Source organism: Alexandromys fortis, unplaced genomic scaffold, assembly GCF_014885135.2.
Source record: "Alexandromys fortis isolate MF-2015 unplaced genomic scaffold, M_Fortis_MF-2015_v1.1 scaffold_91, whole genome shotgun sequence".
In the NCBI taxonomy this organism is placed as follows: Eukaryota; Metazoa; Chordata; class Mammalia; order Rodentia; family Cricetidae; genus Alexandromys; species Alexandromys fortis.
This window is the reverse complement of record NW_026067968.1, coordinates 7550564-7574164: the sequence shown is the minus strand read 5'-3', so window position 1 is coordinate 7574164 and position 23601 is coordinate 7550564. Positions and strand designations below refer to the sequence as shown.

The following is a 23601-nucleotide window of genomic DNA, read 5'->3' as shown; positions in this document are numbered from 1 at the left end:
ATGATTTTTTTTTAAAGTTTAAATGGAACTCATACATGAGTATATGTCCTTTTCTTTTTTTTTATTTTATTTGTCCAAACCTTCAAGTACTTACGAATGGATAGAATTTCCACATGTGTTCAGGTTGGGGCAGGCTGAACTTCCCAAATGTTCCCTCTGGTTTGAACTGGGGGATGTGGCAGTGGAAGAAACCCTGGATGAATTCTCTGAGGAAAGGGTAGCTTCTTCAGACCTTGTGCTTGGTCTCCTATGTATGTACTCAAAAGCTTGCAAAATGAATTTGTTACATGTAGAGGTGTATATCAAATGGTAATGAGTGTAAGAAGACATTTGGCTTTCTAGTGATAAGCAGAAGACAAGTTACAAATTGACGAGCCATCTTCCCCAGGCAACACCAATCAAGTGGAAAGCCCTGCTGGGGAGAAGGGTCTGCAGCGGGGGTGTGTGGGGTACAATATTGTCAGAGATGAATATGGAGATTCCCACCAACACCACTTCAAATGTTCATACCACACAACCCAGGTATTCTTCTTCTAAGAGTGTGCTGTCTGTGTGACCACACAAACATAGGCACCAGGATATCACACAGCAGGGCTGGAAACAGTCAACACTGGAGACATCCAGTGCCCCCCGAAGAGAGGGATCGTCTCATACACCATGGAACAGTTTTGATCATGGAACATCACAGATCTGCTTGTGCTGACAGGGGATAATGTCGCTGCACATGGCTGAATGAAGCATCCATGGACACGGCTATAGTGTGAAGCTTTTTTTTTTGTGAGTGTGCTTATGAGCAAAATGTCTGGATAAGTAGACATCAGATTGTCACAAGTGGTGATGCTGTTACAGGGTGGAGGAAAGAGGAGGGAACTTGGTATCTTTATATACACACATTTTTTATTGAAATGAAAAACAAGTGCATATTACTTGAGCAATAAAACAAAAAGAGTTTTTAGTGCCTGCAGCAGAGAAGAAAAAAATGCTGATGTAATCTCTATCCAGAAGGAGGACTCTGGGGCTCGTTCATTCTGGGAATTGGACTAATGGTTACTTGGTCTTAAGGGAAACTAGAAAAGTCATTAATTCTATTAATTAATGCACCCGTAGTTCCATCTCAGCAAAGAGGTCTTAATGAGGTGCCCAGGGCAACCATTATTTATCTTACACACATAGAACGAGGGTCCCCCTGTATGGGGGTTGAGTGCATGGCTATCAAAGCGCAAACAGCTCACAGGCCCACTCCAGTCCAAGAATACCTGGACCATCCCTGCTTTCTCTCTTCATTCTTATTGACCTGACTCTTTTGCTTTTTGCCTCCCTCCTTCATTCATTTCACAAAGGCCTTGAAAGGAGTGACCACAGTCTGGACTGCAAATTTGTCATCATCCTTCTCCTCATTAGCTACTAACTGTTGGTCCCCTCACTGACAGCTTGCGTCTCTCTCCCAAGCTGACTGAGAGATGCTTCTGCTCCAGCCAGGTTCCCAAGGCACATCCCCATTAAGAAACTCCTGCCTTGCCCAGCGTCTCCTGACCCACAGCCCATCTAACAGCGCCACAATGGGAGCTGTCCGCGGTTCTGACCGCCGGCGCGCCCCACGCTCGGCCGGTGCGCACGCGTCTGCGTGCAACGCTAGAGACCCGCAAGCGCCGTCACTGCGCATCCTCCCACGCGGTTCGGGCCAGGCCTGTGCAGTGCCGGTGACTCGCAGCCCCCGGCTCCCGGCGCGGTCGCCTTCCCGGCTCGCGGCCTCTCCGGCCGTGGCACCACCATGGCGCTCAACAATTTTCTCTTCGCGCAGTGCGTCTGCTACTTTTTGGCCTTCCTGTTCAGCTTCGTGGTGGTGGTGCCGCTGTCGGAGAATGGCCATGACTTTCGGGGCCGTTGCCTGCTTTTTACCGAGGGTATGTGGCTGAGCGCCAACCTGACGATGCAGGGGCGGGAGCGCTTCACCGTGCAGGAGTGGGGCCCGCCAGCCGCCTGCCGCTTCAGCCTGCTTGCCAGCCTCCTGTCGCTGCTGCTGGCCGCCGCGCACGCATGGCGCACGCTCTTCTTCCTCTGCAAGGGACATGAGGGGTAAGTGGAGGCCTCTCAGCAGCCCAGAACAGACAGATACAGCACTCACGAATCTTCTGGCTCCCTACCAGGCCCTCCTATCCCGGGGGGGATGGGGGGGGGAGCATGAGTTCCTCCACCTCTCCTGCTGCAGTGGCCTGCAAGTATTAACACTCAGCTTCACGACTTTTAAGCAGACTGCCCTTTGTCTACACACAGGCCCAGGGGCCATGAGGCCTCTGTCCAACCCACATGATCTCCTTCTGTTCCTGGAGCGAGCATGACTCCAGCTTCCTGGCCCCGATTCCTTGGGGGTACAGATGTTGCACTGTCATGGCCACAGGCCTGGGCTCTCTGACTCAGCTAGGCCACACTCTCTGGGAACCTGGGACCACCTGCAACGGTCTTGGGCCTACACTTTTCTCCTGTGGATGGGGGAAGGGACCACACTTTGGAAAGATAGGGTAGTCTTCTATTCCCTGCACCTTATCTTGGGAAAATGTAACGGAGGGTGTCTGGGGAGGTCCTTAACTCTGGCACTCTGGCCTTGGCTGAAGGCATGCTCAGTGTGTGTGTGTGTGTGTGTGTTTAGGGGATATGGGTGAGTAGGGTCCTGCATTGTGGTCCCAGTACCTCCAGGTTTTCTTCACCCTTTCGTGCTTTGTCCCTTTGCTGGAGCCAGTGGAACATATTTCACCCGGTGTCCTCAGTGAGTGGCAACGAAGAGCCCATCCTCTCCTGTCTGAGGCTTCTTGGATCCTGGAGAGGCAGTGCTTCTGCTTGGAGAGCAGATCCCCAGATCCAGCCCTCTGCAACCTGTCTTCCACCCCACATGTGTGTGGTAGCAGGGAAGTGGGTTATGAGCACAGGGTTCTAAGGATGCAGGGGCTTGAGTGAAGGGGCTCTTGCTAGGACCACGGGTGAGGTACTGGAAGTCTAGAATCAAAGTGTCCTGAGAGTTGCTTCGTGGAAATCTTCCTACACTTCTGTTCCTGGTGACCCCAGCTCCCTGTGTGTTCCTTGGCTTGGAGATGGATCATCCCAGTCTCTGCCTCTGTCCTTGAATAGCCTTTTGCCTGTTTCTGTCCCCTGCTTCTCCTGAGGCAACCATGTTCACAGGTACCAAAGATGTGGCTCTGAGGTGATACAGTTCAACTCACTATGCTAAGGTTTTCCATGGGAGTCTGTTGGAAGCCAGGTACAGTCCTAGGAGCCGCTAAGTGAACCAAACTCTTGTTGGTGAGGCTAGTCAGCTGGAGGACAGAGCTCTGTCCCTCTTCAAGACCCCTCCGTGGCCCAGTCTTCCACTGTCCAGATGAACTTGGGAGCTCTTGTCACCACACTTGGGAGTCATTGTGTGCAGATGGGGCAGGTGGTAGAACGCGGGGACAGGAGCCATGGCAGTGACTGCTGGGAAGACAGGGCCATGCTCTGATGGCCCAGACACATCCTCTGTCCTTCTGGGTTTTCCTGCAAGAGAGGCAGCCTCATTGTACACATGGTCTTGTCAATGGGTCTGAGAAGACCCAGATGTGTGGTCTGTGTGGGACACCAGGGACTGAGATGAGGAAGTGAAGAGCCCCCGAGTGTGCAGGTGGCATCTTGGTCGCACAGGGTAGACTGTACTGCATAGATAGCTGCAGACCCCAGAGCCTCAGCCTATTCCTTGGGTCACTGTAGGTGAGATCTGCCTAGCGCAGTGGCCATTGCAAGCCCATCTGTAAAGACATGAAGGTGAGGCGTGGAGTCCCCAGCTCTTGGGCTCCTTTGGTGTGCTTTCCCTCCGAAGCCTCACAAGCCATGCTTCGGGCTGACTGACATACAGGCAGGTGCTGGTGCTGCCCTTCAGTCGCACACTTACTGAGGCCTCTGCAGGGATCTAGGAGACTGCAGGCAACTTGGCACACCAGAACACTTTGCAGAGCAATAGCATGGCCTTGACCCGCCCCCCTGAGGCCAGGTCTGGGCAGCTCGTTCGCCCTCTTGTGGAACCATTAATTAGGCTTTCTTTTCCTCTGCTTCAGCTCTTGATGCCCACCAGTTTTTACCCAAGCATGCCTTCTATTCGGGCTTCCACAGACCAGCATGGCTATTCTAGCTTTGTCATCTCCAGGGACATCTGACATATAGTCCTGCTTGGCAAGGGCCGTGTGGCTGTCTGGCTTCTGTCCTTCCCCCGTCCCCTGTACAATCCCAGTGGCCGTCAGCCAACTGTGCTGTCAGTGCTCAACAGAGCCCAGTTTGTGGGACTAGGGGCAAAGCCCTGGTGAGTGAGCCCAGGCCATGGGCACTCATCAGACCCAGGGGGAGGAGGCAGTGCACGCACAGCTTCTTAGTCTGTCCTCCGGCTGGACCCAGAGCCTGGAGTACAGGAGTCACCATATAATGGAGAGGGACAGAAAAATGTCTGGACCACGAGGCTTGCAATTATTTCATGGCCACACTGCTGGCCCTGTTATGATTGTAGACTCGTGGCCTGGCCAGGAGTTGAGTCAGCCCTTCACTTCCCCTAGGAAGGCTGGGTCTGCAGAGGCTGGGAATGGGTAAGGTGCCCCATGGAGAGAGAGAACATGGGATTCCAGCACAATTGCCAGTCAGACTGTGTCATTGAAGGGAACTCGGGAGGCTCAAGGAGGCAGGAAGGCATTCACAGTGAGCTCACATAGCAGACAATGTCTTCTAGGGCCACTGGATATCCAGATGTGGAGGATGGAGACCAGGCTTGCCAGTTTCTGGATTTGGAGGGCTTGTCTGGTTATGCTCCAAGCCCTCTCTGTTTCTGAGGATAGGTGCTAGTCCCAGAGGCCACCCAGGCACCTCACAGTCGGTACCGAGGTGGAGTGTCACGCTGTAGCTTCTTCAGGGACTCAGTTCATGCCGAGCCTTGGGCCATATACGATGGCAAGGGAACCAGCCTTTCCTTGTATAGGGTATGTCTGCCATGCTAGGCAGGCTCTGGCTGCACAGACTTGGGGTGTAAAGAGGCAGGGTCCAGAGCAACATTGCAGAGGGTGGGGTACCATTTCAGTGACTAATCCTCACCACCTGTAGTCTCAGGGATCTGCTGTCAGGGAGATGGGAGGGCCAAGGTGAGCTATGTGCCTAAGGTTTTTCTCGGGAACAGCCCTTTGAGCTGGGGTTGGTAGCATTCTGTGAGTGACGGACTAGGGAGCAATGGCTTAGCATAACCCATCTGCCTGCTCACACCTGTCGCTCAGCCTTCAGATTGCTCCCAGGGCTTCCCAGGATAACTGTCGTCATGGAGACAGCACATCCAAGGCTGGGCACACTGAGATGCAGTGAGAGAAAGATGGGTTAACCCTGTGTGTGCTGTGCCTCTCTACCCACTGCCCTGTGTGATCCTGTCCTTGGTGTGTGTGTTCAGGGACAGAAAAGGGTGGCATCCTAAATCCAGGAGAGAGGATCCAGGTGTGACTTTGGGCACATCAAGTTTTTCAAAGATCTAGAAGGTTTAGCATGTTACATCAAAAACAAAAAACAAAACAACCCCCCCACCCCCCCTCCAAAAAAAAAAGCAAAACAACAAAACAAAACCTAGGAGAGCTAGAGACTTCTGGCTGGTGGTGACCCAGGTCGGTGGCCTGGCAGCTGGGCTCAGCACCTGTGTCTCAGATCTGCTACACTAGTCTTCCTTCAGGGACATGGGCTAGCCAGGTGCTGCCAAGTGTGCATGCCCTGCATTGTCTAGACATCTCGGAACTCTGCCCTCCTCCCTCTGAGATAGACAGGATGTGATGCTGGACTGTGCTCGGTCTTACCTTGCCAGCTCAGCCCTCAGAAAGGCCAGTGGGAGGCAACAATTTGGATGCTCCATCAGGGAAGTTAGGACTGTCAGGCATTGACGACACTAATGCTCAACAGGGACCTTGGGAAGACTGCAGGAGGCTCAAACAGGGGGAGAGATGTTCCCGGTCCAAAGTCCTCAGTCTCAGCTGTCCCATGAGATGGATTTCTGTACGTGGACAGGCTTGTGTCCTTGCTTCTACCTGTGGGGTCTTGGCTCTGGCTGCCCTTGATTGCCTCATTTGCCTTGGTGGGGGCAGCACAGCCAGAGTGGCCGCTGAGTGAGCACTGATATCCTCTATTCTCAGGCTACCGGAGAGGAGAGTTCCATACGCTGAGGTGTCCCTTTCTCTTTGTGGGCGGGCATTGAAGTACCCCAGCTTCAGTCTTGGTGTTTAGTTCCCCACTCTGTATACCCTAAGTTTCTGGCAATAATATTAATTTGTGCCTGGGTCCAGGTTGCAGGTGAGCTCACCGAGGGTCTGGAAGAGCAGTGGGTCCTCAGGCCAGCCTGGGCCAGGTCTCTCCTGGACAGCCAAGTGATCTATGAGCACTGTAGAGGGCACGGCTGCTTGCTCTCAGTCCTTCACCCACAGTGATCTGTGGGACGGGCTCCTAGTACTGAACTTGGGCGAAAGCAAGGCTCAGAGGAAAGGGTTTATTTCATTTTACAACTTTTAGTTCATTCATTATGAAGGGAGGCAGGAACCTGGAGGCAGGAACCTGGAGGCAGGAACCTGGAGATGGTGGGAAAACATGGAGGCGGGAACACAGAGGTGGGAACTGAAGGAAAGGCCGAGGAAGAATACTGCTTACTGGCTTGCTACCCATGGCTTGCTCCACCTGCTTCTTGTACAACCCAGCACCACCTGCCCAGAGGTGGCACTGTTCAGAGTAGACTGGGATTCCCATATCCATCCTTAATCCAGAAAATGTCCCATAGGCCGATTTGGTGGAACTATTTTCTTGGTTGAGAGTCCCTCTTCCCAAATGACCCTAACTTGGGTAAAGTTGACAAAAAATGAAAAAAAACAAACAAAAATAACAAGAACAACAAAAACCACACACACACACACACACACAGTCATCACAGGACAACAGTATCTTGGTCGCCACTCCTGGTCATGGGATCTAAGGAGCCTATGGAAAAGATGAGGCCTTTTGCAGGAACACACTAGCTTGAGGCAGCCCCTGGAAGCTAAGCCCCCCTTTCCCTTTTCCCATTTCCACCTGGACAAAGTGTATCGAGTCTTCGTTCTGATCCATGCTGGGAGAGGAAGGCACCAAGTCCCTGCTCTGACCACCCAAGAGCAGCGGACGTCAGGTCCTGCCCTGGTTCCAGGGTCAGCCTTTGGGGGACCATGCGGGCAGCTGAAAGGAACACCAGTGTAGGTGTCAGGTGGGCAGGGCCAAGTACTGCTGTGTGTGCCCAGAGGATCCATGGACAGGCACAGCAAATGAGCCCAGGGTGAGCGGGCAATGCACATAGCTGCTCACAGCAGTGGGGGCACCACACAGGCCCTTGCCCACTGATATTGGTCTTCAGAGCCCTGGGGAGTGGAGCAGTGTCAGGGTATCTTTCCTTGCCTGTCCTTGATGTCTGGGACGTATTGCTGTCAGCCAGCCCAGTGGTCATCAAGACTGCGTGTCCTTCACAGGAAGTCCCATGTGATCTCTGGGGACATCAGGTGGTTCTACCTGCTGACAGCTGGGTGTCATTGGTGGTGAGTTGGTGACGTGACCTGAGTTACTCTTAGCTTATTTATTTTGGGTAGTCAGGGTTACACCGTCCCTATGCCTTGGCCTTCCATGTCCACGGCTGGCATATGGTCAAGAGGGCTTGTGGAATGCACACATCGGTGCACGGGCCCATCATCAATGCACGTGGCTGTCAGCCAGCCACTTCTTAAGGTCTCATCTGTTAGTCTTCCATTGTGAAGCCATTTTTGTCACTTTGTGTAGAATCTGAGCACAATTAGCCTGAACCTAGTATCAAGCCCACCACAGGCTGGAGGTGGGCAGGGTCCTTTATTGACTGCCCTGCTCAGTGCTATGGACCCTGGAGGATATGGTGGGGTGATACCTCCCACATAAACATGCGACTTGGAGTCAGGCTGCCCCTGGCCCTCAGGCAGCAGAGGGGAAGGGAGGAGGGTCTTCTCATCTTATACCCTCTCTGCTCAAGGATTAGAGCGGGCCTGGTGCTCACATCTTGGGCTTTGGGTTTCAGCCTGTGTATTTGAGGGGACTCAGAGCCATAGCTGTGAGTGACTATGTGAGTGGGTGGCCTTAGAAGGGGATCGTGTGTTTTCAGTGTCTGTGCTGACACCCAGGCTTTGGGACCCAATATCTGGGGTTCTTGGTTTGGCTCCGGTTTCCCAGTACAGCAGTGGTGGCAAGGCCCCAACGTTGGGTCCATGAGAGGACAAGACAGGACGCTCAGCACCGGACATTTGCTGGGATGGCGGTGGAGGAGAGGGAAGCAGGCCCTTGGATCCCATTCAGTCCCACCAGGACCCCAGTGCTCACCAGGAAACCTGGGAATGTGGTCTCTCCCTGTGTCAAGGGGAGCAACTCAGGGTAGCACCCTGGATGGCTCCCTTAGCGCCCTCTCTTGGCCCCATTGCAGCACCTTCTTCTATGCCTTCCTGAACCTCCTGTTCAGTGCCTTTGTGGTCTTCCTGGTCTTCATTGCCAGCACCATCGTCAGTGTGGGCTTCACCATGTGGTGTGACGCCATCACGGAGAAGGGCACTGTGCCCCACAGGTATGCCTGGGCCCTGCTTTATCTGCCACCTCCCTAGAAGACCCACCCCTTACCTGGATCCCAAGATGCTTTTCTTCCTGATTCCCATTCCGAGTCTGAGGCTTTGCCCACCTGTGCCCCCGACGACCTGCCCACCAACATCAAGCACCTCTTTCTCTGGCCTAGTTGCCCACAGCATCACACGTGAAAGGTCCTTGTGGGTCAAGAGGCATCATGCAGGGCTTTGTAGCTGGCATGGCCTGCCTCACTTGCTGGTTTCAGCTCCTGTCACCACTGTGCGGCAGTGGCAGTCTGTGGTTAGTGAGTAGAGGCTGCCCTCAAGGTGCCGCTGGACAATTTGGGGACATCACTTCCATCTCAGAATGGGAAACTGAGGGACTAGGCTGAGCAGCTTGTGACCCCCGAGTACCAGACAGATAAGATGGCTGAGGCTGGGCCTTGTGTTCAGGGCCAGCTGGAAAGATTTGCAACTCCCACCCAATGAGGGGTGAAAGCTGACTCGCAGTGGAGTTCCTAGAGGCATCTGTCTTTAGTCCTCTTTGGGGACAGCTCCCTCTGTCTTAGGGTTACTATTATTGCTGTGATGAAACACCATGGCCAAAGCAGCCTGGGGTGGACAGGGTTTCTTCGGCTTATGTTTCCACATGACAGTCCATCATCAAAGAAAGGCAAGTCAGGAACTCAGACAGGGCAGGGACCTGGAGGCAGGAGCTGATGCAGAGGCCATGGAGGATGCTGCTTACTGGCTTGATCCTCATGGCTTGCTCAACCTGCTTTCTTATAGAACCCAGGAGCACCAGCCCAGGGATGGCACCACCCACCCTGGGCTAGGCCCATCAATCACTAAGGAAATGTCTGATTGTATAGAAGCATTTTCACAGTTGGGGTTCCCTCCTCTTAGACAACAAAACTCCCCTCACTTTTCATGGGGAGTGTTCTCTGCTCCCCAACTAGTTGCTTGCTGCCTTTTGGCTCAGGGACTCACGCCACTAACCACTCAGCATTATGCTATTTTAGCTGTAAGAAGTTCCAGGACGTGGACTTGGAGCTGAACGTGGACAACTCTGCCTTCTATGACCAGTTTGTTATCGCCCAGGTAGGTGGTATTTTAGGCGGGAAGAGAAATGGTTATGTTGGGGATGGGGGCAGGGACCACAACAGACAGATTCCTGATTCTAGGGAAACAGACTCGGATCTGGTGGGGCCATCAGGGGAGGTACAGGTTGTGGGAGTAGCAGGAGAACCCCTCTCTAGGGGGCTAGGAGAGCCGGGTCTCTGAGCTGGGCTTGTGTGTGGGGTGAGCAAGAGGAGGCATGGGCAAATGTACAGAGCAAGGTCAGGTGCCAGGGGATGGAAAGTGCTGAGTGGGTGGGAGGGAAGAGGGGGGCACAGGGGTTGGGGAGGAGGTGCAAGAATGGGGCATAGACTCTGGGGTTTTCAGGACAGGGTTTGGATTCTGGTGTGGCTCCGAGTGTTCAGAGAATGCTGGAAGGTCCCTGAGCCACCTGGTGCTGTGTCTGAGGGTGAAACGAGGGGCCCGCTCTAGGAAGATGCCGGCCCCACCTCACCCTGCCTTTCAAGTGACTTCTAAACTACAGGGATGCATCGGGAGTTGAGGGCCCTGGGGAAAGCTTTAGGATTTTCCTGTCCCTTAATGTCTGCATTTGTGCCCCCAGACAGATGGTGCAGTCTCGGGGCACCTAGATGGGGCTGAACATGGACACCTGTCCCTTCCCACATGCATGAGGTTGTCACCCTCTGCAGCTTCCTTCCATGTCCCAGTCTGGTTCCTGGAAGCTCTGGTGTGTCAAAGGCTGGACTGAGATGATTCTTGTCTCTGCCAAAAGCCCTTAGAAGTCCTTAAAGTTCCTTGCTAAGATGAGCTGAAACAGTCCATGAGACCTTCCCATAACTTTAGCTGAATGTTTTAGAACTGATTTGGACCGATTAGACGGAGGCATGCACAGTCTGAGGACGAACACGCTCAAATGAGAATCAGTTTGATGCAGTGCAGACCTGGAGCTGATTTAATTGTTTCTCCTTCCGCTGTTTGGAAACAGCAGATAAAGGTCAATTTATTCCCCTGACTAGAGGGGCTCTCTGATCTATAGGCACTCTGCAGAGCCCAGTGGGTCGGGGTGGGAAGAAAGCGCTACCCAGGTCCTGCTCCTCTTCATCCTCACCAGTGCAGGTGAGAATGGCAGAGTACCCCAAGCATCAGTGCAAACCTGGGTCCTTGTAGGTATTGGATATAGCCGTCACTGCAGAGAATAAGCCAAATATGGGTATATTTATATGGGCTCTCAGGTGTGTGACCTGCCTCTGGCCTGAGTGCTCTCTCCCTTGGCTGCAGAGCTAGAGCCAGGAGGTAGGTATAGAGCACAATGAGCCCTCCACCCCCCCCTGACACTGCTTTGTCTTCCATGCAGTTTGGTCTGTGGGCCTCGTGGTTGGCTTGGCTGGCGATCACCACCCTGGCGTTCCTGAAGGTTTACCACAACTACCGCCAGGAAGACCTGCTGGACAGCCTGGTTCATGAGAAGGAGCTGTTGCTGGCCAGGCCAGCCTCTCGTACCTCCTTCCAGGGGGAGAAGAGTGCTGTCATCTAGGCTGTGCAAGGGTGGCCCCCTTTCCTGAGGCCTGCACTGAGGGGTGGCTGGGGCCCCACCCAGGCTGGCCAGTGCAGCTCCGCATGTGTCTCTTGGCCCCGCCCACCGTGAGCAGAGCACTTGTGTTCCCATGGAGAGCCTGACAGTGATGGCACAGAGACCCAGAGACTTGGGGTTGGGGTGCCTTCTGCTTCTTGTCCTGGCCTTGATTAGTGTGATCCCTACTCTGCCTCTGTGTGACCATTGGCCCATATATGTGCATGTATGATAGCATGTGTGTAGATGGGAGTGTGACTGCAGAACAGAGCTGATGGTGCTGGGATTGCAGCCTCCTTGCACCACCACAGGCTCCAGCACACCCAAGTCCCTGCCCTTCCCAGAGGAGGCCATCTTTCCATTCTATAGCATCTTCAGCAAAGGTCCCCAGAAGGCACTGTTCCCTGTCCCCCGTAGCAGCTGATGGAGGATCCTGTAAGAATATGGGGGTCTGGGCTAGGCTCTGTCCTCTGTTCTATGAGGATATCTGGGGCTGCTTGGCTGTGGTAGGAGAGTCCCACCCTCCACTCTTGAGGTTTTCTAAGTGGCATGATTCTCTGTGTTCCAGGGGCGGGGCCTCCATAGCAGCGTCCACCATCAGTGGTTGGTGTGATCCTAGCTGTGTCAGCATCCACCATCAGTGGTTGGTGTGATCCTAGCTGTGTCAGCTCTCTGTCCACCATCAGTGGTTGGTGTGATCCTAGCTGTGTTAGCTCACTGTCCACCATCAGTGGTTGGTGTGATCCTAGCCAGTTCAGCTCACTGTCCACCATCAGTGGTTGGTGTTTCCAGGTAGAAGGGGCTGGCTTCACAAAGGTGTGGGCCCAGGCTCACTGGGGAATCACTTGGACCCTAAGAATTGAAGCTATCAGGGATGACTAGGATGCTGTGCAAGGGAGGTACCTATCTGGGGAGGTCAGGGCCAGGCAGACTGACACTCCGGCCTGCTCTGGGGGCTTTGGCTTTTGGCCTGGCTGAGCTTCCAGTGGCGGGGGGGGGGGGGGGGTGCTGGAGAAGTGTTTTGAGGTCTCCAAACTGACTTGGTCTCTCCTCCAGACCCTCACACCAGCCCATATCTGTGGTGCACGGGAACACTGTCTAGCTCTGGGACCCCTCTTTTGTCTCCCTAGGATTGACGCCTTTGTCATCTTCAGTCCCACATCCTAACTAAGGCTAAAGCTACTTAGGACCTGAAGGAGCAGGAGGCAGGCTGGCGCCCATGGCACCTAGGATCTGCTTCAGGTGTAGGCCTGCTCTTAGCAGCTGCCTCTTGGGGATTCTGGGAGTTAGTCTGGAACCTGGTCAAGTCCAGAAAGACCTTCATTCACCTACAGATGCTTAGACTTGCCCCTCAGGTGTCAATGTACCAGGGACTCCTAGGAAAGGGCCTCTGGCCTGGGGGTGCTGGCAGGATCTGTTGGCTGTAGCCATGGGTAGGGGTGTCTGTCCAGGACAGGACTCTCTGGATGTATGGCAAGAGGCAGGCGGAGGTGCAGAGTGGTCCCCAGGGTGTTCCCAGGATGCTTCTGCTCCTTCGGCTTGTTTCAGAGCAGCCTTTGTTCCTGTCTTCCTGGTGAAACTGATAGTGAAGAATCCTAAGCCTCCATGTGTCTGATTCTCAAGTCAAAAGATCAAAATAAAGATGAAATATCTGAGATGCCTTGTGAATGAGGTTTTCGTGTCTTTGTCAGGCATTCAGTCCACTCCAGATCCCACCTCCCACCTCAACTCTCAGGCTTTAGCTGTTTGTTTATGATTTAGACAGTCTTGTCCTGTTATGTTCCAGGTGCTCACGGGCAGCCCTTCAGGCCTGTGTGTTTAAGGAGGTTGACTCTTGTTGATCCCCACCCCATTCCTACACCACCCTCCAGATGTGAGGATGTACCCCATTCCTATACCACCTCCAGATGTGAGGATGCACTCATTCCTCCACCATCCTCCAGACGTGAGGATGTACCCCATTCCTACACCACCTCCAGATGTGAGGATGTACCCATTCCTACACCACCTCCAGGTGTGAGGATGCACCCCATTCCTACACCATCTTCCAGATGTGAAGATGGGGTTTGGTGGCATCTTTTAGGCACATACATTTCTGTGTATGTTTTTGAACATTTATTCTAAAACAAAATAAGGCTGGGGATGCAAGCCAGTGGCAGACCGTTTGCCTAGCTGTGCTGGGTTTGCAGTGTAAAAAGGAAACAAAGCTAAATGAAAACCAAAACTAGCTAGGGTAGAGTTTTGTGGCCCCTACAGAGCTGGGCACACTTTTTCTGTGGCCTTTGCAGCAAATGCTGGCTCTGAGGCAGGAAGCCCTGACTGTTATAAAACATGGTTGGCCAATCCTCCTTCTAGAGGGCATTCACTCTCAGAAGCAGGGATGGAGGGGTGACCTTGAGGTCATCTGTCTCATTTCTTAGTGTCTTTCCACATCTGGAATACAGGCCAGTCATGAGCCTGTCTCTTACCAGAGTGGGATGAGATGGAATGGGTCCTGGGGCATCTGGGCTGGTGCAGGCAACAGTAGCCATGGTGATGGCTGATCATGGTGAGTGGTTTCCCAAGCTGGGCCTCTCTAGACCACTCCTGGAAGCAGAGTTTCTCTCAGCTAGAGATCACTGTGTGTAGTACCTGAAGTCCAGAGAGGGGCAGATGGCCCCTCAGTCAGCTAAGAATCTGGGCATGTTTTGCTGGGGGAGAATGTGGTCCTAGAGGCATGGTGGGTCCCCCAAATTCTCACGAATGACAGCTGCAAAGGACCTGTGAGTTGTGGGGGGTGGGTGGGTGAAGGGTATGCTCCGGTGCCCAGATGAGCATGCTTGACCCTGGAGGAATTACCCAACAACTGTCTCGTATTCCTAATTTCTATAATAATCCTGAGGTTGAAGAGGATGCAGATGTTATTATGAAATCTGTCTGCTCACGTAAATAGAGGGCCACCTTAAGAGGACAATCACAAGCCTTACCCTGGCTCCCAAACCCTGATCAAATGTTTGTTCCAGGGTGGTGCTGAGTCCTCCTGGTGGGTCCTCCTGGTGGGTCCTCCTGGTGGATCCTCCTGGTGGGTCCTCCTGGTGGATCCTCCTGGTGTCTGACTGAGCCTCCTCACTGTGTTCAGGGATCCCTTCCAGGCAGGTCCGAGGGTCCTGAAGTTCATTACTATGTGCTTGCTTCCCTTGTCCTTGCAACATGCATGACAGAACTGTGTCTGTGTATGTTCAGGAGGCTTAAGGGACCTTCGGCTGGTAGGCAGGCATGATGGCCTTGGGTTTGTCTGTAACCCTGGGAGAGGGACCTCTCAGAAGAAAAGAGCAGCTTGATTCAGAGCTGGACTCTGTTGCCACACCACAGGGACCTCTAAAGATCTTAGTGTCAAGTGGAGGAATCAGACCTGGGCTCAGACCCTGATACCCACAGGGCTCCGTGAACTGCAGAGGAAGGCCCCTGAGCCCATCTCCTGATGGTAAGACAAAAACAGGGCCCAGCACTCAAAGCAGCAGGAGTTCGGGCCTTGCCTTCCCAAACTGCCCCTCAGAGGCAGGTGACACCCTGAAAGGGTTGCCTGTCATCTATGACAGCATCCAGGTTAGGGATCCCAAGAGGGAGGACTGGGCAGGAACGTGGGGATCCCCAACCACAATGGCTGAGTTCTTTCTCTAACACAATCTTAAATACCAAGATCCCAGCCTGTGCTGACTAGAGTAGGGGTACTTGTAGCATCAAGCCAGAGGCACCCTTTTCCCCATTTTATCCACGACAGTGGTCTCTTGGAGCTCCTGGGTTTGTCAAACATTGGCTAGCAGAGCTCTGTCTTGTTAGTCTTAGTGCCTGGGCTTCACCACGTGCCAGTCCCCAAACCACCCTAGGCCCCAACAGCATCACCCTTCAGCGATGTTCAGAGGTGAAACTGCCATTCAGCCATGTGTCAGAGCTTCAGGAGGCAGTGCCAACAGGCAAGAACGACATGCCACAGGCGCAAGATGCGGACGAGGAGCCAATCCCAGAGGTCCTGCAGGGTCACTGTGACATGTTTGGCCTGGCCACAGTACAGGCCCAGCGCCACTCCCAGCAGAACGCACAGAGTCAGCCACAGGAAGGGGGAGCCACTGCAGGGTGCTGACGGGAGTGGAGAGCCACCATGGGAAGCTGACCGGCTGGGCACTGTAGGGGGGCGGCAGGTCAGTCCTGGGGCTCCCCAGTGAGGCCCCGGGAGGTGCTCCCTCTCTCTGCTGCTGGGGCTGGTGTGGAGGGAGAATTACGTTGCTTTGCTGTTGACCTGTGGCTGGCCATCAGGATGATGGTCAGGTAGGGTCCTGGGGTGAGACTCATGGAATCCATGGTACATGGACTCTTGTCCTCACCTGCCTAGGGAAGATTGCACCTATTTAGGGGTGCTAGTGCTCATTGACATGTCCAGGATCTGGGGAGTGGCCCTGAAGGGATGGGGTCACTTCTAGGGCGATCAGGGGAGACTGAATCAGGGTCCAGAGTGACTAGGCATATGGGGATAGGGGTGTAGTTAAGGCTGTATCTGTCTGGTTTTGCCCTGCAGAGGTGAGGCCCAGGACCTGCTGGCAGATGGGGGCTCCTTCTCAGAACTCACCCTTGACGGAGGCTGTGGTGTCCCTGCGGGCAATGTCTGGAAAGGAGACCATAGATTTAGTTAGCAAAGTCAAGTTCTCCCACCCCACCACACAAAGGTACCAAGACGGCTCTCACTGGCCTGGCCTGTGAGATGGGCTACCCAGAACCTAACCCTCCGTAGAGGGAGGTGGTGATGCTCACAACCACATTCTATCCTGTTGACTGCTTTCCCTCTGAGCATGGCCCATCTTCATGATCCCATTATAAAGACTTATTGGGGCTCTGTCTGGGAAGGCAGAGTAAGGACCGGCTTTTCTTGATGGTCCCAGACCATGCCAGAATTGCAAGGGCACCTGCCCACTCCACCCCAGACCCACACATCAAAGCCCCTGGCCCCTCTTACAGTGGACGGCCACCTCCAGGGGTTCTCGGAACCGCACATGCCTTGAAGTCCTTTGTGCCTCAGCCCCATGGCACCTACATTCCTGCCGTCTGGGCCTCAGGATAGAGGGGGGACGCTTCCTGTCACCACCCTAGGATGGGGATGGAGAACAAATGGCTGTTGAGCCCTCTCTGTTCAAGCCTGGCATCTGGGGCTGTGGTGTTTGCTGGCTCCCCTGGGCTACATGAAGCGGACCTACTGCAGGGGGACCAGAGAAGGGCATGGAGACTTCAGAACCAGCCCACCTTCCCCAACTCCTGCACTGCTGGAATAAAGCCTGGACAGTCATGAGTGAGTGTGCTCAGTGGCTAGAAGGCCCAGGCTTTGTCCTAGGCTGTGTCCCCTGTCAATCTTGGGGGTTTGGAGGGAAGCTCCCCACACCTGGAGGAACGACAGCAGTAGACCAAGGATAGCCCCACCAACTGGAGATGGCCTGTACAGAATCCCACTGTTCCCTGGAAAGGTTGCCATAGGCGACAAGGCTCAGGCACTGAGAGCCCAGTGACCAGGGAACATGAATGGCAGGGGTCAACTACAGAGCCTAACAACGTCCCTGAACCATGTGCTTGGCTTGAGACACACGGGGTTTCTGACACAGTCCCTGGAGTTCTGACACAACCCCTTGGACAGGGCTTTCTAGAAAACTCTGGTCTTGAGGCCTCAGAGGTTGTTGGGCCCTCTTCTCCGAGAAGAAGTGTACCCCTCTGCTCCCCTTAACTCCTACACATTGGCCTGGATGCCAGGCTATTGTTCAGATCCCAGTAGGGTTTGCGAGGGGGAACCCGAGACATGGGGATGGTCCCCGCTTTTGAGTGCAGAGTCCATACGCTCTCTTGAGTGGGGCCCCAGCCAAGGCAGTGATCAGAGCTGATTATGGCTATAGCCAGCTGACAGGCTAGGGTCTGTCCTATGTGACTCTCTTCACCTTCACCTAGGCTGAACATCAGGGTGTCTGTTAGGTGGAGGAAGGCAGCACTCACATGCTACACAGCCGGGGGCTACCTTCCTGCCCTGTTCCCGTCATCCTGGGCATCACCTCCTGTGAGCCTCAGTGTCTTCAACTATGACCCAGGGCAGCAGGCTGCTTGTGGGACAGAGCACAGGGAAGCCAGGGCTATTTCTAAGTTGCACCTGGCAGGGTACTGGACTATGCCCAGCTGAGTGAGAAGCCCTGGGGGCTTCGCTGCTCCACCCGCAGCTGCCTGTGCTAAGGCTAGCCTGGCATATCACTGCCTCTTCCTTGACCTGGCAGCAAGCTTCCGGGTCAGGGCTCCTCCCACTTGGAGCCCCTTTCCTGCTCCTTGAGTCTCTTCCCTCTCTTGCTTCCTCCTGGATGAAGCTGTCAACAGCCTCGCCAGCTGTGTCTTCACTCCGTCCCTTCATCCTTCACCAACCAGCTCTGTAGCCAGCCATGACTCTTCCCTCCATCTCCACCCACCATTCTTGCCTGTCCCTCCATCTTCTTCATTCTGATTGTCGTATGTCACACCTCACTGTCCTTGCATGCTGATCCCAAGCTGTGACCCCTGGACTGGTGCGAAACAGAGCCTCCCCCGGACTTGTGTGATCCTCTGTGTATCTCTGGCTGAGCTGTGCATGCCATGCCTGGTACTTTGACCAAACCAAGTCCTTCAAAATGGGGCCGTTTCCCTGTCTCACACACAGCTCCCAGTCACATGACTTCCGGAGTTCCAGAGGCAGAAGATACCTTGAGAGCAAGGCCAGAGTTCCTGCCTGCCTTTCCGGCCCCTGCCCCTCCCCCTGTTTACAGAAGCAGCCTGTATCTCCAGAGCTAGTGTTTCAGGCTGTACGGCTTTACCCTCTCAGTCCGGGGAGGTTGTGAGCCCCACGTGGCCCCCTCATCCTCTCTGGCTGGCTGGCGTGTCTGCGGGTGGGAGTCGGGGCACAGGACTCGAGCTGCAGACCTCATTTACTGGAACATGGTCCTACGATAAGAAGACGTTATTTACTGCACAAGCCGTGCCTATAGAGATAAAGATAAAAGGATGAGAAAATTTCTCCTTGAAAACCAGGCTGGTTCCCTGAGCCCCCACCATTCTCACAGACCCGTAGACACCGGCTTCCCTCTGCAGGGCTCACGGTGCAGATAAATCCTGTGCCCTGCCAGCTGCAAAGCCGCACCGTCAGCAATTTCCTTTGCGGGCACAGTCTTCATAATGACCACCTTTGATGACCGTGTAATATTCCTTTGGGTGCCAGTGTCCTGAGATTTACAGTTGCCCACCCACCCACCACCATGGGCTTCTCAGGAAGACCCCAGTTTATCGCGGGAGTCTGTAGTGCTCTGAGATCCCTGATATGTGCATTCAACACTTCTGTCAACATGCTAAGCCCCACAGCAGAGGAGACACAGAGGGCAGCGGACAGCAGGGGCTTCCTATTGTCAGGGTGCCCCACCAAGGAAAGACTTTTCTGGATGGTGCATTGCCTCTCCAGTTGGCCTTTGTGTTGGGAGAGATGGGACACAATACAGCCCAGCCCGCTTGTCTCTGTCCTCTTTGTCTTTCCCTCCATATCTCTGTCCCTGTCTGCCTCTGACTGTCTCTGCATACGTGCATAATTCTCAGTCTGACTCTCGCCAGTCTCTGTCTGCCGCTCTTTCTCTGAGTCCATCTTTCTTATGTCACATCTCACATTTGTGTGTAGTGGTCTGTGGAGCAGTGCCCCTTGTCCCCCCCCCCCCACACACACACACAACAGCCCACAAGGCTTCAGCTGTGCCTTCTGACTCCTCCGGTCCTGTTCTGGGTGCAGACTCTGGTTTTGAGCCTGGGCTGAGGCCATGGGAGGTGCTGGGGAGTAAGAGACCACTATCCTCCTTCTCAGTAGGTAGAGATGCTGAGGTCAGAGAGAAAGGAGGTGTCTCTGGGCCACTGGCAAGGTGCTTCTCCTCTCTTAGAACGGTGTGAGGCAACTTTCTTCCTTCATCCCACCAGCTTCTCCCGGCTCTCTGACCTGGGAATGCCTTGAAATGGGGCCAAATGCCTGTTTCATGAGGTGTGGCTCTGGCTTCCACGGATTTCAGGGGCCATGCCCTTGAGGGCTGACAGTAGGTAAGAGTGAAGAGCTCACTCTGACTCCAAGGAGGACCCCCTCTAGGTCTCCCCAGGAATGGTTGCTTTGAAGGGTGACCCAGGGCCTCCATAAAGTCTTCCACAGGAGATAACGGAAGGGCTGGGTCTTTATGCTCAGCAGGAATAAGTATGGCAGGTGGCTGAAGCCCTGTTCCAGTCTACCTGGATATGTTTGCACTTCAGAAGGGAGCACTTGCAATCGGGTAGGGAAGGGGCTGGCCACAAGCAACAGATAAGGAGAGATGCAGGGAAAGGAGGGAGGAGGGCGGGGAGGGGAGTGGCTTCCGCTCCAGGCTCACTTTCAGGGAAGGTGCCACCTCCCATACCACTACCTTACTTCAGCACCCACTTTTTGGCGCTCTGTGGCCAGGGTGTGTTGTGGGATTGTGAGACAATATGCGGTAGTATTTTTAAATGCTTACTTAATTATTTTATGTGTGTGTGTGTTTTACTTGCATGTATGTATGGGTATCATGTGTGTGCAAGTTGCGCACTGAAACCGGAAGAGGGCGTCACTTCCTGCAGACGGTGATGAGCTAGCATGTGGGTGCTGGGAATGAAATCCCTGCCCTCTGCAAGAGCAACAAATGCTCTTAACTACTGTGCCATCTCTCTAGACCCATGTGTGTGTTTATACACACATAACATATATGTCTATGTAATGTATGCATACATGGGAGTGTTTGACATGTGAGTGGACACGTTTGTGTGAGTATGTAAATATTGACCTATGGAGAACCCATGTGTGCATGTAAATATAACTATGTGTGTGCTAGCATGTGAGAATGTGCATATATATGTGATCTGTGTACACATAAGCATGTTTGCACATGCATGAATGTACCCAAACCACATATGTGTGCATGTGTGTGTGTTGTGTGTGAGGTTGTATGTGTGGTGTGTGAGTGTGTGTTGTATGTGTGTATGTGTGTGGTGTGTGTGAATGTGTGTGATATGTGTTTCAGTGTGGTGTGTGGCATGTGTGTTGGAGGGTTGTATGTATGTGAATGTGTGTGTGTATCTGGATTGGATCCTTATTTCTGTGGTCTCAATCAAGTAGAGAGCTCTCTGGCTTTCATACTCCCATCAAAAAGTTCAGAGGCAGGCATCTCTGGTTCACATAGCTGATGTAGAGGATACAGCAAGCCTGCTGCTATTCCCTCCTGCTGGCCCCAGAGCAGAGGCACTGGCCCCAGCAGGGACAGGCGGTAGCTCGTAACCTGAGTGCATTTGCTCAGAGTCTGGCTCGTGACAGATGGGTGATAAAGGGTGGAAAGTAGTGCCAGTGCCTGGGGCCTGTGGGGCGCCACGGCTGAACCGTGCTGGTCGGGGAGAGCTGTATCTGGGCTCCATCCCTCACTCAGGGAAACAACACAAGCAGCTGTCCCCTTAGAGTCAATGCCCGCCTCCGCTTGTCCGGGGACAGGGAAGGGAGCTCTGTGTCCCAAATAGTAGGCAATCCTGACCCAGGTAAAGAATGCCACCCAGACTGCAGAGCCAAGCGTGGATGTTGCACCCGTGATCCAGGCAGGTGAACATGGTGTTTGCAGACAGCTAGCGCAAGATTGTCACAGAGAGAAGGGCTCTGCCCCAAATTCAGCCCTGGTGTTCTGAACTGGGGGCTCTGGAGCTCCTGCTTCCTTACTGGACCCCAAACTTAGAATGTCTTCCAGGGCCTGTCCAAAGACCCTTCCTCCCTTACCTTATCTTGGAGTTTTGGGGAGTCAGCACTGCCCCCTCACCAGCCTGGCTATCTATACCTTTGTGCCTGTCATCCCTTTCACAACCTCCACGGTCTGTGGTGTGTTTTGGAGAGTCTCTAGGATGGGCAGTGTGCCCAGTACAACAGCTGGCACCCTCCCAGCCTGCCATCCCCACACAGGGAAGTCCTTCCCCAGGACTTCTGACTGGTGTCTGGCACTGAGCTTGGCAGCCATGGCTGCCCCCTGCCCACCCTCACACTTTTGTCATGTTGGGGACTTGAAGGAAGAGGCAGTCCCCACATCTGAGCAGTGCTTGATTTCCTTGCTGTCTTTCTGCAAAATCACCTCTCTGCAGGGACTGGAGGTAGCTTAGCATGCTGGGAGGCCAGAACCTCTGAGGGGCTTTCCTTGCATGAACATGCACACAGACACAGGAGCCATGTGCCCTCCCCTCATTCCCCAACTCTTCATGCCCCCCCAAACCACCCCCCCTCTGACCTCCCACCCCTACACATGCCACACACACACTCTCACACTCACGCACATCAAGGCCTGCCCACCTGGGCTCCCGTGGCATTGTACCTGTCTTGCGTCTGGCTGCTCACCTGCCTTGTCCTGCGATCTGCTGCCGATCAGAGCCCCACATGAGGCAGGAACTGGAGCTGTTGCTCACAGAGCACCTGAGAAGTTTCCGTTACAGAGACATGGGGGCAGTGGCCTCCGCAGCCTCAGGGTTGGCTGTCCGCTGGTCTCTAGTCAGCTGGATCTATATGGGGGGCTGCTGTATGCAGGCCCTGGTGGCCCCCAGTAGAGTCGAATGCCATCCCAGGCACGTCAGCAGCTTGGCCGAAGGCCTATGACGGGACGTGGACAAGACAGAGGTGGCTGTCTGCTGCTCCCCTTCCCAGCTGGAAAAAAAACAGGAAGCTGTGGACACCCCGGCCCCCTCGCCTCCCTTTTGCAGGGCGGGAGGCAGAGTGCAGGCCGGTCAGGCAGTGGGGTCCCTGGAAGGGCTGGTGTCCTTAAGCTGGTGCTTCAGCCAGGAATAGTCTGGAAGCTCCCCAGATAGCAAACATTCCTAACTTAAGTGAGCGGGAGGGTGCTAAGGAAGGATCCCAGCTAGGCTGGTCTCTGCTGGCTCTGATCATGCGCCCCTGGCCCGGGACCAAGGAGTAGGAACGGGCACTGGAACCACGTCCCTGAGGCCTGATCATGTGAGATGTTGGGTCTGCACAGCCCAGCGGCATTCGGCTCGGGTAGCGACAGCAGCATGGGTGATGGTGGCGTGTTGATGACATTAGGGGAGCCTCGGAGTGAAGCAGGTTGATCTAGCCTGTAGACAGCGTGGATTCTCCCCTTAGAGGGCCTCAGCTGAGCTAAGCCCTGGGCATTGCGAGCCACACGCCAGTTGCCTGGGTTCAGGGCAGTTCAGATCTGCTCTGCAGCAGTGCCCAAAAGAAGGGGTCATCGGCCTAACGGGACGTGCCCAAGCAGGGAAGACTGACTGGCGTCTGACTCAGCCCCCTGCTGCTCTACGAGCAGCCCCTGGCTCTGTGCTCTGTAATGCGGTGCTTACTATCCTGTGTGACTAAAGGCCAGTGCTCCAGCATCTGGGTCTGAATGGGTCACCTCCCTGCTCCTTCCAAAGATGCCCTGGCTTTGGGCAGGGCATGGGCTTAGGGCTATTGCTAGGTGTAACCACCCAGACCCTTGGAGCACCAGGGACCTGGGTTATACTGAACCATCCTTCTGTTCCGTATGCATAAGAGGACACACGGCATTCTGGGATTCCCAGCTGCTGTGTTTTGTCTGCAACTGTCCCCTCAGACCTTGTGAAAGGGAATGGTAGCCACTTTCACATGGGTGTCCATGGAGTGACCTGTGTGATGTCTGCTCGGACTGCCTTTTTCCATTGCCCACCACAGGATCCTTGCCTACACCTGTCACTGGAAATCTTGATCCCAAGTGGGAAGGTCACTCAGACACGGCTCCCAGTTTACTCACCTGGCTGTCTCCTGGGTCCACAAGAGGCCGAAACCACCATGCTCTGTTGGATGGCTGAAAGGCACGGTCCAGTAAGGACCTGGTGGGTTTCTGTCAGTAGCACTCCCTGTCTTCTCAAGAGGGAGGTCCTGGACAGCACCTGCAGGCCACGCCGGTCTCCACAGAATTCCTTCTGATGGGGCTGCAGAGCTACATGCAGAGTACAGTTATTTCTGGGCTGTGTTGCCTGTCTGGACCCTCATGCTGAACCACAGAACCATCCAGATAGCAAGGGCTGAGCTATGATCGCCTCCCCCTTTGACAGAAATTGCGACAACCTTGCAGACAGGCCACTGGCTCCAGATCTGGGAGGTGCCATTTCCCAGGGCCCCAGTGGACAGTAGGCCAGGCCTGTAGACAAGGCCAGGGGTCAGCACCACTGCCTCTGCCCAGCTTGGCCTCTTTGTTCATATCGGATTAGTTCAGGACTGTGAACCTCTTAAAAAAGCTAGACTGTGGGATT

At 54.2% G+C, this 23601-nt stretch overlaps 2 protein-coding genes across 5 annotated transcripts; one reads left to right on the top strand and one right to left on the bottom strand.

The window, feature by feature from the left end:
* Positions 1 to 1654: 1654 nt before the first annotated feature.
* On the top strand, positions 1655 to 11670 carry Tmem179 (transmembrane protein 179). Its single transcript, XM_050154808.1, has 4 exons — positions 1655 to 2076; positions 8489 to 8626; positions 9644 to 9722; positions 11056 to 11670. The coding sequence occupies exons 1-4, from the start codon at positions 1772 to 1774 to the stop codon at positions 11233 to 11235; spliced, it is 702 nt and encodes a 233-aa protein (XP_050010765.1). The 5' UTR covers positions 1655 to 1771; the 3' UTR covers positions 11236 to 11670.
* A 2672-nt stretch (positions 11671 to 14342) lies between these two features.
* CUNH14orf180 (chromosome unknown C14orf180 homolog) lies at positions 14343 to 23349 on the bottom strand. 4 transcript variants are annotated; one of them, XM_050154774.1, is made up of 6 exons: positions 23100 to 23349; positions 21701 to 22003; positions 18117 to 18281; positions 16259 to 16388; positions 15875 to 15910; positions 14343 to 15432 (listed from the first exon to the last, which is right to left on the bottom strand). In XM_050154774.1, exons 3-6 carry the CDS (start codon positions 18225 to 18227, stop codon positions 15197 to 15199), a joined length of 513 nt encoding a protein of 170 aa, XP_050010731.1. In that variant the 5' UTR covers positions 18228 to 18281; positions 21701 to 22003; positions 23100 to 23349; the 3' UTR covers positions 14343 to 15196. The 4 variants fall into 4 exon arrangements, with proteins under 4 accessions (XP_050010731.1, XP_050010729.1, XP_050010732.1 ...); XM_050154772.1 differs by having other exon boundaries at positions 18117 to 18243; XM_050154775.1 differs by having other exon boundaries at positions 14343 to 15387; positions 18117 to 18243.
* Between the last annotated feature and the right edge of the window lie 252 nt (positions 23350 to 23601).

Bases quoted from the DNA above. Each gene is read 5' to 3' on its own strand.
- Tmem179 (XM_050154808.1), top strand. From the start codon at position 1,772: ATGGCGCTCAACAATTTTCTCTTCGCGCAGTGCGTCTGCTACTTTTTG. The intron at 8,627-9,643 runs GTATGCCTGGGC...ATGCTATTTTAG, and splicing joins AAGGGCACTGTGCCCCACAG to CTGTAAGAAGTTCCAGGACG. The intron at 9,723-11,055 runs GTAGGTGGTATT...TCTTCCATGCAG, and splicing joins ACCAGTTTGTTATCGCCCAG to TTTGGTCTGTGGGCCTCGTG.
- CUNH14orf180 (XM_050154774.1), bottom strand. From the start codon at position 18,227: ATGAGGTCTGCAGCTCGAGTCCTGTGCCCCGACTCCCACCCGCAGACA. The intron at 16,389-18,116 runs GTAAAGCCGTAC...TCCCCATCCTAG, and splicing joins AACCTCCCCGGACTGAGAGG to GGTGGTGACAGGAAGCGTCC. The intron at 15,911-16,258 runs GTAAGAGGGGCC...TCTCCTTTCCAG, and splicing joins CCTGGAGGTGGCCGTCCACT to ACATTGCCCGCAGGGACACC.